A 14,623-nucleotide genomic window follows, 5' to 3' on the forward strand; every position below is an offset into this window, starting at 1 on the left:
GTGCACGTTGCTGGCTCATGTTGAGTCTTTCATCCACCAACAGCCCCAAATCCTTCTCCTCAAGTCTGCTCTCAAGCCACGCTCTCCCAGCCTGCAACTCTGCAACCGTGCTTGAGATTGCCCTGACCCAGATGCAGGACCTTGCTGTTGGCCTTGTTGAACTTCATGAGGTTGGCACAGGCCCATCACTCAAGCCTGTCCAGATGCATCTGGCTAGCATCCCTTCCCTCTAGCATGTCAGCTGCATCACTCAGCTTGGAGTCATCTGAAAGCTTGCTGAGATTGCACTCGATCCCACTGTCTTTGCTGCCTACAGAGATGTTAAATATCACCGATCCCTGAGGAGTACCACTCACCACCAGCCTCTACTTGGACACTGAGTCAGTGATTGCAATACTCTGAGAGCAGCCATCCAGCCAATTCCTTGCCCAGTGAGTGGTCCATCCATCAAATCCATTTTTCTCCAGCTTGGTGGCCGTGATGTTGTGTGGCACAAATGCTTTGCACAAGTCCAGGCAGATGCCTTCCAGTCTTTCTTTGTCTGCTTACACTGTCATTCCACCACAGAAGGCCACCTGGTTCATCAGGTATGGCTTGCCCTTGGTGAAGCCGTGCTGGTGACCATCAGTCACCTCAGCTCCATTTTCCATGCGCCTTAGTAGGGCCTTCAGGAGGATCTGCTCCATGATCTTGCCAGGCACACAGGTGAGGCTGACCAGCCTGTAGTTTCCTGGGTAGTCTTTCCTTCCCTTCTTGAACATGGGATTGTGTTTCACTTTTTCCAGTCAGCAAGAACCTGACCTGACTGCCATGACCTTTCAGGTATGATGGAGAGCGGCTTGGCAGCTTCATCCACCACTTCTCACAGAACTCATGTGTCATGGTTTTTGGGCTGGTTCAGCCTGATTCCGGGACTAATGGGGCAGAGGGACCACAGACCCACATCCCAGGAGAGGGAGAAAGGGAAGAGGGGAAAAGTGGGGAGATGTGCCTAAGCACAAAACAATGGCAACAAACTAAGGGTGAAAACTGATTTACTAAATATGACAGAGGAATGTGAGATAACACAGTATAATACAATACAATTGGATGAAGTAATGAATCAAATGAATTGAGAGAGTGTGTGTCCAAAACCAAAGGCCTTACTACAGTGCTGAAGCTGAGATGGTCAGGGAGCACACACAATGGAGATGACCAGTGAGAGCAGGGCAATCTCGTGACTTGTGAGCAGTTTGATCTTTCTCTCTGAGCACATAACAGGAGCACAAAGTCCTCTGGGGTATGGAGTTCTCTTCTGAGAACCAGGGACCCATAAATTCAGCAGTGCATGGAACTGGAGCATTCACTCTTTAACTCCCACTGCTCTACATGATGTTATGATGTGGAATACTAATAACAAAACTCACAAAACCACGACACCGCACATGGATGTCTTGTCACATAAATTGTGGCTCAGTCAGGGATAGGTATAGGATTTTTACCAACTCTTTTATGAAGTCTGCCTACTCTTCTTGTTCTCTTCCTCTACCTTGTGAATGGCCCTGCTTTGCAGTAGCCTTCATCGTCCTCTTCTTCCTTCCCCCTAGGAGTTTCTTCCCCTACTTAGCAAGCTGATATTTGCATCCTTTCCTTCTGTTGGGGACAGAAGCCATGAGTATGAGCATGATTTGATTCTCTGCTTCAGCAGCTGGGCCTGTGAAACGAGTTGGGCCACCTCCAGGGCCTGGCACAGGAACTGAATCAGATTCAGAGGTGTTTTCTTCCTTTTAAGGGTGCTGAGTAGCCTTGAATAAGACTCGATAGGCACATGCCCATCCCCAGCATGGTGCAGGAGTTATAAATCCCCAAAATTTACAGGATCAGGCCATACCTTTCAGAAACATTCTATTGGATTTTTAGGATTCCACACTTGTTGATGTGTGATGAAAATTAAAACCCATCAGAAGTGACAACTGTGATGGATACCCACCATATCCTACCACACACCTTGCCACCTGGAACCATCCTGGAGAACCTCTATGTGGTATTTTTTAATTGCTCTTTAACTATAGACAAAACCAGAAACACAGACAGGAGGCATAGCAACAGATTCATGCAGGTTTGAACATCCCAGCTGTATTCTCTGTCCTCAATCTATGCAACAGAAGTACACACTGAATACAAACTCAAAATCCATAGAAAAAGCTGAGGCCAGCTCTCAGAAGTGCTGAACAGGAAAGAGATGAAGAAATACAACCTTGAAAGCAAAGAAAACCTCATCAAGAACAAAAGAACAGTACTGTGTCCAGACACTATTAATCATAGAATCACAGAAGCACAGACTGTTTCGGGTTGGAAGAGATCTCAGAGGTAACCTTGCTTTATTCCTGCTGCCGCAGGCAGGGCTGCCAACCACTACACCAGACACCAGATCAGGTTGCCCAGGCCCCAACTAACCTGGCCTGGAACATCTCCTACGTAGCTTATAACAAATTAGTTTTGACATGCTCTGGTCGGTTCTGTTGACTCTCAACCCTTTCGGCTCCATGCTGGGCATCAACAAGACGAGGTAGCTGAGCCTGGCAGGCAGCTCAGTACCACACAGCAGATTGCTCACTCCTGCCTCAGGTGGATGGAGATGAGAAAAAGACAAAGGAAAAACTCATAGCTTCAGACATGGATTGTTCAATTGCATGGGAAAGAAGGGAATGCTGTTGGAAACAATAATAGTAATAGTACACGCAAAGCAAGTGATGCACAAAGCAGTTGCACAGAATATGATGACTGACGCCCAGGGAGATCTGGAGCAGTGAGGCTCCAACCAGAAGGTTCCAACAGTTTCACTGTTCAGCATGTCGCCATATGGGGTGGAGAATCTCTTTGGTCAGTTTGGGTCACCTGCCTCTGTTCTGTCCCCTCCCAAATGAGAAGGACCAAGAACCACTGTGGCTCCTCTTTTCCCTTCTGACAATGATGGTAGAAGCAAGGAAAACCAAGGAACCCTGCTATTTACTCTTCCCTGCCTTGACTAAAGTGCCAGTAGAAATGTAGAACAGAATATGTTCAAGGACACATCCACTGGGGAAATCCCACTGACTCCTCTCTGGGCTGAAAATGACCTGCCCTTCACTCATCAGCTTCCCATCCCAAGGTGAGGCTTTCCTCCAACAGCCTCACAAAGGGATTGCTTTAAAAACATTTAATCAAACACTTGGTGACATCCAGGTGTCTTATATCACCCAGATCCCTCCAGCTGGAGCCAGCACAGAGAAGCCCAGCTGCTGTAGGAGGATTTCCCCTTGTAGCAGCCCAGCTGACTCAGTAGGAGTCACAAACCATGCAGGTATTCACATTTGTTTGTTCACACTACTCTTTCTCAAAACCTCTGCCACGGTAACAAAAGAGGAAAATAGGTGCATGGGTCAGTAGGACTCAGGGAGAACCCCGTGCTATAGTGAGAAAATATGGACAGGGTTGGATGTGGCTCTCTGAGCAACATCTGGCTTCAGGAGAAAGGGGAAAGTACTCGGTACACATGTGAGAGGCTGAAGAAAGGGGAAGGGGTGGGATAAGGAGAGAGGCAAGGGAGGGAAGGATGTGAGGACAAGTTGCACACTGGTGGGGAGAGGACAGAAAGTTGCAGGAGCCCAGATATGGCGCCAGGGAGGCATGACACTGATGATCTCTACACGTCCCTTCCAACCCACACCACGCAATGATGCTATATTGCATGGACACCACTACAACAGCACAGGGAGGTACAGTGTGTGCCACCGTAGAGCAAGTAACTCAAATAACTCTGCAAGATACTGCAAGAAAACAGACATAAAACTAACCAAAGTGTGCCACAGACTGTGATGTCACCAGCACTGAGGTGATTAAAAGTTAACTTCTATTGTTTATTATTATTCTCACCTTAATTGCATATTAATTGTCAGGGGAAACTCAGAACTCTGCTAAGAATTGCCTGGTAGCTTATAAATATCTCCTGGTCCATGCAATTCCCAGTCCCTGCCAGGAAAGCTGCAGAAGGCGGGTGAGTGTTTGGGGTTTGTGCAGAGCTTTTCAGGTCTTGAGGCTTTCACTCACCATGCACGTGCCTTGCCCATGGCAAACAGCCCGTGCCTCTGCTTACAGGAGCAGGCAGCGTGCTTCAGAACAAAGCTTCTGCAGGGCGGGACGGTTGCTGGCAATGACTTTGCATTGCCTCTGTGCCCACTGACAGCTTCACTTTGGGCTGGTTCTCCTCTGGCGTGCTGGGCTGAACGTGCTTTGGAGATGGGAGCATGTCATGGAGCACTCTCCCAGCTCAGATGAGTCCAGGAGCAATCCGCTTTGCATGCTCCACGAGCAGTGGGTGGAGGGGGACACACAGGGACGCTTGTGTGTGGGAACTGACAGGACACTTGTGGGAGAGGTGCTCTCTTGAACCAGTGCAAGCAGCTTCACTTTGGGCTGGCTCTCTTGCCCTTCTGAAACCACATCTCTCTGCAGCCTGTGTTTGCTGCTGAACACATCATCTCAAGGCTGTTTGGTGCTTTTTTACAGGACGCAAGAGCTATCTGAAAAGGCAAGAGACAAGAAGGGACCCATGTCTTCTCTGAACTCTACCACCCAGTCCCACCCTCCCTCTTTCCTCCTGCTTGGCATTCCTGGGCTGGAGAAGGAGCAGTTCTGGATTGCCTTCCCCTTCTGCATCATGTACGCCATCGCTGTGCTGGGGAACATCATCCTTCTCATCATCATCAAGACAGAGTCCAGCCTGCACGAGCCCATGTACCTCTTCCTGGCCATGCTGGCCTTCACTGACCTGGTCCTCTCTACATCCATGCTACCCAAAATGCTGGCCATCTTCTGGTGGGGCTCCGGGGAGATTGGCTTTGTTTCCTGCCTTGTTCAGTTGTTCTTCGTCCACAACTTCTCAGCAGTGGAGTCGGGTGTGCTCATGGCCATGGCCTTGGATCGCTATTTTGCCATTTGCTATCCCCTGCGGCACTCCAGCATCCTCTCCATGCCCGTGGTGACCGCTCTCGGGAGCCTGGTGCTGCTTCGTGGTGTCCTCCTTGTGGCTCCTGGATGCTTCCTGCTCCATAGGAAGGCTTTCTGCCAGCATCGTGTCATCTCCCATTCCTACTGTGAACACATGGCCGTGGTGAAGCTGGTATGTGAGGACACCAGAGTCAATGCCGCCTATGGCATCTTTGTGGCATTTGCAGTGACAGTGTTTGACATTACTGTGATTGTTGTGTCCTACACTATGATCCTACGAGTAGTACTGAGGCTGTCATCCTCTGAATCTCAGCACAAGGCCTTTAACACATGTGTATCCCACATCTGTGTCATCCTTCCCTTTTATGTCTCTGGCCTCTTCTCATTCCTCACGCACCGGTTTGGACACAGCATCCCTCAGCACATCCATATATTGGTGGCCAACCTCTACATGGTGGTGCCCCCAACATTAAACCCCATTGTTTACGGGGTGAGAACCAAGCAACTCAAGGACAAGATAGTTGTCCTCTTCCAGAGGAAGGGAATCTGACCCATCTCGATGTGCCACAAATGGTTCTCATGATCTACTGAAGACCTCCACAAATTTGAACTGTTTATGCTGTGTCGAGGACATCTTCATCCTGGACTGGCACTCCTCAGTGCTCTCTGTCTCTGCAGCAGTGCTGGCAATGGGCATTGCCCACGGGGAGGTTCTGATTCCTGCTCTCTCTCTCTAAGCTGGATATCAGTGGAGAGGCAGGAGATGGGCCTCAATAGGGAAATGAAGCAGATAGAAGAAGTCAAAATATTGTCTGATCTATTTCTGTAGAATACTCAATTTTTTCCTCCCTTCATTCTTTTCTTCAGGCAGTGCAGAAGCAGTGCTTCTCAGATTAAAGGTGAGAGTCAGGGAAAGGCAGGAGCAGAGACACAACTGCAGTTTGTCTAAAAGCCATTCTGAGAGCACTGCTGCCCTAAAGCAGAGCTGCGCTGCTCCTCGTGGGATGGTGCCCACCCACACCCTCTCTGGTGAGGCATGTTCCCCATTTTTCCCCAATCCCTGGTTATTTTCATGTTCATTGATCACATGGGAGCTGTCCTTTTCTCAGGTCAATGTCCACCATCCTGTATCATTCAGTGGAAGTGGAAAAGGTCTTGAAAGGACACTAGCAGATCTTTGTTGACCAAATACATGTCAAGGGGCTTCGTCATTCATATCACTTCTTGCAACCTATGACGTGCACAAGTGCCATCACCATCGAATAGTATCAGAGAGTATCAAGTACTTAGGGTCCTACTCTCAGATTCTCTTCTCTGTTAATAAATAGAGCTGGCTTTCAAATCTGTATCATTGTGCTGCAGGGGTGGGGTGGTTCCTGGGGAGAGAAGGGGACGTGAATCTATGCAGTAAGTGCTGCCCCTTCTTGTGAGTCGGCAGGACAAAGTGGTGGGAATGCCACGGAAGTCTGTACCAAAACCAGGGACTAAGCACAGTTTCACAGAGGGATATAATTTTAGATGATGCTTTGAGACTAAAAATGAAAAAAAGGTCTCATGACTGAAAAGGGACAAAGCTGAATAGATGGGTTGGCAGCTCAGTGCTTTCAGGGGGCAATCTCCTGAGGTCAATCCTGCCATGACAGAGGGTTCTTCCCAGCATCTCTCTCTCCTCTCATTAGGATCATATCTCACTGCTCCCACAGAGAGGATCCCTGCAAATGTTCTTTCTGTCTCCCGAACAACACATTCTGCCTGACTGCAGACCACATTTCTAGTTTGTCTTATTTCCTTGTGCCAACCTAAAGCAACTCCATGGTAGCCTCTGAATTTCACTTCCACTAGTATTAATTGTAGAACGATTTAAGTATTAAGGTTGGAAAAAAACTCTAAGATGGTCTAGTCCAACCATCCACCTATCACCAATATTTCCCACTAAACTCCATCCGAATTACTACATTCCCCTTTCCCTGAACACCTCCAGGGATGGAGAGTCAGCTACCTCCCTGTGAGGCCTGTCCCAGTGGCTGATGACTTTCCGAGAAGAAATTTCTCCTAATATCTAACCTGTTACTTCTTGAGGCCATTCCCTCTCGTTCTATCGCTGTTACCTGGGAGCAGAGGCTGATCCCCACCTCTCCACAACCATGTTTCAGGGAGTTGGAGAGAGATGTAAGGTCTCTCCTGAGCCTCCTTATCTCAGTTCTCTCAGTTACTCCCTGTAAGACTTGATTTCCAGACCCTTCACAGCTTTGTTGCTCTTTTCTGGACATGCTCCACTGCCTCAATGTCTTTCTTGAACTGAGGGGAAAATGGTTGCATGATTTCCTTTGAATTTATGGATTGGCCAAAATAAGCAGAAGCAGACGTGCCCAATGAGTCAAAGAATCATTGAATCATAGAATGGTTTAGGTTGGAAATGACATTTAAGATCATTTAATTCCACTCCCACCTGCTATAGGCAGGGACACCTCCCTCTAGACCACGTTTCTCTGAGCCCCATCCAGCCTGGTATCGAATGCTTCCATGAGGGGGGCATACACAAACTCTATGGGCAACCTGATGCAGTGCCTCACGACCCTCACAGTAAAAAATTTCTTCCTAATGTCTAGCCTAAATCTACCCTCTTCCAGTTTTAAACCATTTCGTCTCCTCAGGAGGCCTCACCTGGCCTCAGCATAGCAAAGTGCAAGGTTTTATGCCTGGGTCGGAGTAACCCCAGGTACATGTACAGACTGGGAGAGGAACTCCTGGAGAGCGGTCCTGCAGGGAAGGACCTGGGGGTCCTGGTAGATGATAAACATGTGCTTACTCGTACGCTTATTCACAATATTCCCTCAAAACCTCTGTCATCTCATCAGGAGTGGAAATCATGCACCACTGATCAGTAGGTCTCAGGGAGAATCCCATGGAAACCCCATTGCAGGTGAAGGAATATTGATAATCACCTGTCCTCCAGCACGGTGACCATCTGAAATAGTGATGCCACCCCCCAGCAGCTCTGCAATTTCACATTCAATTTTGTTCCAGACTCATGAGCAACACCTGGTACTGGAGGTAATGTATGGAAGTGACATTTGTTGGTGGAATCTCTCCGTACCAGCTTCAAACTGATCACTATCTTATGAGCTGTCTGCTGCAAAGTACAGCTCTCATCCTCTGTCACCAAGCACTCCACCCATTTCCTAGCTGGACTCCTGTTTTTCATGCATTTGATGAACATTCAGCTTTCTGAGCACCCTCTGCAACATACTCCTGTTGACTTACAGATCTCATAACCTCCTGCTTCTGTTTGGGCTGGCACCTCTGGGAGTTTCGTGTGGGCAAGATTCCCACCTAATCAGGAGAGATGAGAGTGACCTTCAGTGACGACAGGGGCAGTAAGAAAGATGGGGGCAGACTTTAACAGTGCCTGTGTGATAGGACAAAGGGAAATGATTTCAAGCTAAAGCAGGGGAGATTTAGTTTGGATATAAGGAAGAAGTTGTTCACAATAAGGGTGGTGAGGCACTGGCACAGGTTGCCCAGAGAGGTGGTGGGTGCTCTGCCCATGGAGACACCCCAGATCAGGGGATGGGGCTCTGAGCACCTGATGGAGCCATGAGTGTCCCTGTTCATCTCAGGGAGTGGGACCAGTTGGCCTTTAAGGCTCCCTTCCAACTGAAACCATTCTGTGATTCTAACAGTTCTGGGCACGGCCAGGCCAGGCTGCTCTCTGACCTAGGAACCCCAGGAGGCCTTTGCAAATGGCCTTGCTTCTCATGCTGTGGAGGATTGGGTTCAATATAGGTGGGACAAAGAGATAGACATTGGCTATGACAGTGTGGCTAATAGGTGGAAGATTCCTTCCGTATCGGTGTATAATGGACAGGCCAGCCAAAAGGATGTAGAAGATCAGGACAGCACAGAAGTGAGACACACGAGTGTTTAGGGCTTTGGCCTGCTCCTCTCTGGAGGTGATGCCTAGCACAGTCCTAATGATCATGACGTAGGACAACATGATGAGCACGGAGTCCAGGACCACGACCAGCACCAAGGTGAAGCCATACAGGCTGTTCAGGGTGGCATCTGTGCACGCCAGCCGTATAATGCCCTGGTGCAGAGAGTAGGGGTGAGAAAGCACATGTGACCTGCAGAAAGGCAGCCATGTCAGGAGGCGGATCAGGGGGAGAAGCAGCAGTGTGCATCGGCAGATGATCCCCAGTCCGATCTGTGCAACCCTGGCACCAGTGAGGATGGAGGAGTACCTCAGCGGGCAGCAGAAGGCCGTGTAGCGATCAAAGGCCGTGGCCAGGAGCACTGAAGACTCCATGAAGGAAAAGATGTGGATGCAGAACATCTGGATGAGGCAGGCAGGGAGGCTGATTTCCATGGCACCCGACCAGAAGACACGCAGCACAGTGGGCAGGGTGGACAGAGTCAGGCCCAGGAAATAGTACATGGGCTGGTGGAGCTGGCGATGCACTCCCACAACCAGCAGGATGGTGCCATTTCCCAGCACTGCAACCAGATACAAGAAACCAAAAGGGAGGAGCACCCAGGGGTGGAACTGAGCCATCCCAGGAAGGCCTGCCAGCAGGAAAGGCAAAGCTTGGCTACTGTTCCTGGGGTACATATCCAGCCTGGGCTAAAGATCCCACTCTCATGAACAGTTCGAAGGTAGTGAGGATGAGATTTTGAGGGCAATGAAAATCAACCAGTGCCTGGACACGGTCTAAGGCTCATTGTGAATTCAGGTCTCAATTCTGCTCCCCTCGAAGGTGGATCAGAGCAGGAACTCGCACGGAGCAGTCCTGGCTCAGCTCTTGGTCCTGCTTCATTTCCACCAGCTCCTCACCTGTACGACAGAAAATAACATTATCTATTGCAGCAAGGCTACATCCCTCCCAGGACACTGCTGCAGCCTCTTCTCCTGATCCCCATGGATGACACTGCTCTCCTGCACCCACATGCCATCATCCCCATCTCCATTAGGGTCCCCCTCAGGCTCTCCTCGTGGGGTTCTCCCTCCCAGGCCGTGTTCCCAGCCCTCTCCCTGGCCTGGCTTAGAGGCACACTTTCCCAGCCAGTTCTCAGCTTCTGTGCTGGATTTTCAGATTTTTTGCCTTTCATCTAGTGCAGGATGCCTTGTCTGCAGCAGCCACTGCCCTCCACCCAGCTGCTGAGCTTCCACCATGGCCAGGCTCCTGGGAGATGTGGTCTTGCTTGTCCCCCTGTCCTCCACCTGCACCCTTTGCTGTCTTCACCCTTCCCATAAGCTGAAGGGAAAGAAGAAAAGGCTGCTCTTTTCTCTGTGTTGTGCCCATATAGTACCAGCATCAATAGGGCTGGGCTCCTGTATTCAAGTGCCCAAGTCCGTGGATGGGGCTGTGGGCACTGAGCTATGGGGAGGTGTCCCTGCCCATGGAGGTGTTGGTCTGGGTGGGCTTTAAGGACCCTTCCCACCCAAACCAGCCTGGAATTCCATAATTCCTTCATGAGGGTGCCTGGAAGCCACAGAAACAGAAGGAATTACTGAAAGTTGCCTGTCCTGACCCCGAAGGGGACACAGTCGCTCCCATAAGTCTAACTTCATTAATGCAATGGCAAATTTAGAATGTTATTGTTTCCCTTCACTTCCGAGACGATCCACCATTCCAGCTTTGGTTGTCATTCTTAGTGACAGCTGATTAAACTATTCAAGGCAATAACAATACGTACAGCACCTCTCATTCTTAGCAGGAATGTCCTCAAAAGCAAAGAGGTACAGGTGAGATTGAGCAGTGCGTGCTCAAACCCAGCTCTCATTTCTTCTGCAGAACTGTCAGCTCAGAGCTCCCAAGCCACAGCCCACAGCCGCCTCAGGGAAATGCAGTGCTTTGTGAAGCAGAATCACAAAAACTTGAAAAGGTTAAACTCTGAATACAGCACGGGCACACTTTGGGGTTGCAGGTAAAACAGAAGGATGTAAAATACCACTGCATCCTGTGCAGATCACTTGCTTGGCTTCTCTGCCTCTCTCTCACCAGGGGCTGCTGTGGCTGATGAGAAAGGAGCAGAAATTTCCCAGCCCTCAGCACTCAAGGAACTCACACTCCATCTGCCTGTGTGAACAAGGAGTGTGATGCTATTTAATTGGAGGGCATGTGGCTAAATTCATTAACATTCCATGAAAAGCAGTCTATTTCCAACTGCCCCACGCCTCAGACAAGGCCCCAGACATCTGTGCCTCCACACTTTGCTCTGCCAGATAAATAATTAGCTAAATGAGCACTCAGCTTTCCAGGACGTTATAATTATCCTTGACATGAAAATATAGATTTAGGTACTTGAATCTGCGTGGTCAGACTTGAACGTGTTCCTAACTTTCATCATCCCTCTGGAAACGTGCTCCGGGCTACAGAAATGGAAAGGTTGCATTGTTCCTTCTGTGCATCGTCAGCTGCGGTGTCCTGGGTGAATATTCACAAAAAAAGGGAGAGAAAAGAGGCTTCCCTTTCCCGATAGCACCGTGACACAGATGGAGCCCTGCACCCAGAGCCTGCGTGTCCCATCCTGCACCCTGTGCCCCACTAAGCTATTCAGCATGATTGCCCCACGGTGATCCTGGGGCAGGAATCTCCCTGTCCCTCCTCCCAGCCTCCTTCAGCTTTTATCCTCGGTGAAGACGCGAGCTGTGTCTGTGTTCTGAGGGGTGGGTTTGTGCTGAGCAGCTCAGCGCTGTGCTGGGGGAGGTGTGGGTGCATCCCCAGGGGGATGCATAGCCCTGTGCCCAGAAGGCCGAGGACAGAGGCTGCCAGCAGGGAGAAATGCCTGCTCGGCTGCGTCTCGCAGCACCATCCGCCAGGCTCACGGTATGCAAGGATCAGAAGGGCTGCTTCACCTACTGCGCTGTCCCGTCTCCAAGCAGCTGCGGCTTTGGAGGCAGGAGCAGGCACCATCCCACCAGCAGATGGGGCATAATCGGCGTTTTGTGAAAGATCTCACGAAGAAAGCACACTTCTCAGAGTCCTAAATCGTGTCTGAAATACGCAATCAGAGGACTGGGGATTGAGCGCTGCAGAAATGTCCGCACCCTCTTCCAGCGGATATCAGCACCGGAATCCCTGCAGCGCTCCTCCAGCACAGCAAGAGGCACAGGGACAGCAGAGAGCAGAGGGGAGGCAGGGGAAGAGGGGATGAAAATCTGCGTGGAGGGAGGGAGGGAGGGAGGGAGGGAGGGAGGGAGGGAGGGAGAGACGGATGGAGAGACGGATGGAGGGATGGAGGGAGGGATGGAGGGATGGAGGGAGGGATGGAGGGAGGGATGGATGAATGGATGGAGGGATGGATGGAGGGATGGAGGGATGGATGGAGGGATGGATGGAGGGATGGAGGGATGGATGGATGGATGGAGGGATGGAGAGACGGATGGAGGGATGGAGGGAGGGATGGATGAATGGATGGATGAATGGATGGAGGGATGGAGGGAGGGAGGGATGGAGGGATGGATGGATGGAGGGATGGATGGAGGGATGGATGGAGGGATGGAGGGATGGATGGAGGGATGGATGTCAGAGGGAAATTATTTACAGTGCGAGTGGTGAGCTGCTGGAACGTGCTGTCTGGAGAGGTCGTGGATGCTCCGTCCTTGGAGGTGTTCAAGGCCAGTTTGGATGGGGCCCTGGGCAGCCTGGTCTAGTATTAAATGGGGAGATCGGTGGTCCTGTCTGTGGCAGAGGGGTTGGAAATTCATGATCCTCGAGGTCCTTTCCAACCCCCACCGTTCTGTGACTCTGATGACGAATGGATGAATGTGTGGATGAACGGATGGATGGATGAATGGAAGGAAGGAAAGGATGCATGGATGGACAGATGGATGGGTGAATGGATGGATGTATGAATGAATGGAAAGACGGGCAAGCAGGCAGTCAAGGGGTGTGATGGCAGTAGCTGTCTGATGGCTAAGTGAGAGTTTTGCAGAGGAACTGATAAATATGGAAGTATGGAAGTGCTGCAGGAAACCTCAGTGATAGATATGCAAGCTGTGAAACAAAACGAACTCCCCTTGTGGAATCTGAATGGAAAATGACATTTGCAAAATTAAGTCATCAGTGATAAAGTGAGACTGACATGGAAACACACGGCTGGCTCAGACCCTCTTACCTCTGTTTGACTGAAATCCTTTGGCACACAAGGCAGAGGGGGAGGGGCTCACTGCTGCCTGGCTGTTTCACATGTAGGAGAAGCTGCCTGTTTTTATAACACTCACAAGAAATCCCAGCAGCTCTGAGAGTCACCTGGGACTCAGGAAACACTGCTTAGATTTGTCCCTGAATTCGGGATAAAATATAGTGCATCTTTAGGTATTTGTGTCCCTGGAAAAACACACACATCCCTGCCAAGCCTTGTAGGGCAGAAGTGGTGTCTCATTCTTTCTCCCCATGTTTGAGATCTGTGGCTGAGCCTACATTTTGGCTGTGCAAAAGCACGTTCATGTGGTGACATACGCATCATTTTTCGAACATCAGGAGGGGAATCCCAGTGCATCCTTTTAAAGATACGTACATTTTCTTTTCTCCAAGTTATGGACAGGGTAACCAAAGCAAAGAAGCAAAACAGAAGAAGTTAAGGTCAGGGCTGGTATCTACGGAGTACTCTGTTGGAACATGGTCCTAAGATGCCAATGGAAAATGATCCAGCAGTGTTTTCAGCCCAGAGCATGCCTGGCAATGCTTGTGTTTCACATTCATTCATCTCAGCTAAGTTAACTATCTGAGACATAGGCTGAAACTCAAAGAAAGAGCCAAGACCAGTAATCTTGCCCTTCTTTCTCACTGGAAGTGTTTCTTTCTCTGTCATCTTGCCAAACATCTTGCCAAACACATATGAAAACTTCATATGCATAAAATAAAGGGTGTCAATAAAACACATTGAAATGTCCCACAGAAAACGTCTCCATAATGAATTTCTCCCCTCTGTGACTGGAAGTTCTGCCCTGGAGGAAGAGATGGGGCAAAGCAGGAGCAGGAGCTCTCTGGATGGGGGGTTGAGGCACACGAGCAGTGTGTGGCTGTGCCTGGAGGAAGCAGTACCAGAGCTGGGTGGGTGAGGGAGGGCACAATGTCCACCTGCAGCACCTGCAGAGCTCCACAGTGAGGCTGGGCAGCACCCAGGAGATTCTTGCCTCATTTGCCTTCTCTCAAGTAGCAGAAGGAATACACTGCATGGTGAGACGGTGCCACATCTTCTGTATGGGCAAAGGTGGTGCTGCTCCAGACCTTGTTTGATGGTGTGGGCACATCGGAATCACATCAGTGTCCTCAGCTGCTGTTTTATGTGTAGTGAATACTGGGTCCCTGTGCAGGAGTGCCTCATTTCAATGGGGTGTCTGCACAGCTGCTATGCTGACAAAGAAAGGTTCAGGGAGACATGAAAACAGACTGCCTAATGGAAAGAACAGTAACTTGGGTTGTGAGTTTAATTCATGTCCTTCTGTCCAAAGGAGTCCTTGGCATACAGAAAAGAAACTCCTACATCACCATCTTAGTGGTGATATCCTTCCGCTTCTGCTCTGGGATGGAAAAGAAGCATGTCTCTGGTTCTCCTACTAGAGCAAATCTGGGCTACAAGGGCACTAAACAGAGGTGGGAGAAGCAGAGGGGGTGAAAAAAAAGGAATGGTGAAGAAAAATGAGGCA

At 49.8% G+C, this 14,623-nt stretch overlaps 2 protein-coding genes across 2 annotated transcripts; one reads left to right on the plus strand and one right to left on the minus strand.

Annotated features, from left to right (window-relative positions):
- Positions 1–4,570: 4,570 nt before the first annotated feature.
- On the plus strand, positions 4,571–5,518 carry LOC136054488 (olfactory receptor 52R1-like). Its single transcript, XM_065745778.1, has one exon. It carries the CDS (start codon positions 4,571–4,573, stop codon positions 5,516–5,518), a length of 948 nt encoding a protein of 315 aa, XP_065601850.1.
- A 3,126-nt stretch (positions 5,519–8,644) lies between these two features.
- On the minus strand, positions 8,645–9,580 carry LOC136054490 (olfactory receptor 51M1-like). Its single transcript, XM_065745779.1, has one exon. The coding sequence runs from the start codon at positions 9,578–9,580 to the stop codon at positions 8,645–8,647; it is 936 nt and encodes a 311-aa protein (XP_065601851.1).
- Positions 9,581–14,623: the final 5,043 nt, after the last annotated feature.

This window comes from Cyrtonyx montezumae, unplaced genomic scaffold (genome assembly GCF_038088225.1).
Source record: "Cyrtonyx montezumae isolate F1298 unplaced genomic scaffold, pur_monq_1.0 scaffold_37, whole genome shotgun sequence".
NCBI lineage: Eukaryota > Metazoa > Chordata > Aves > Galliformes > Odontophoridae > Cyrtonyx > Cyrtonyx montezumae.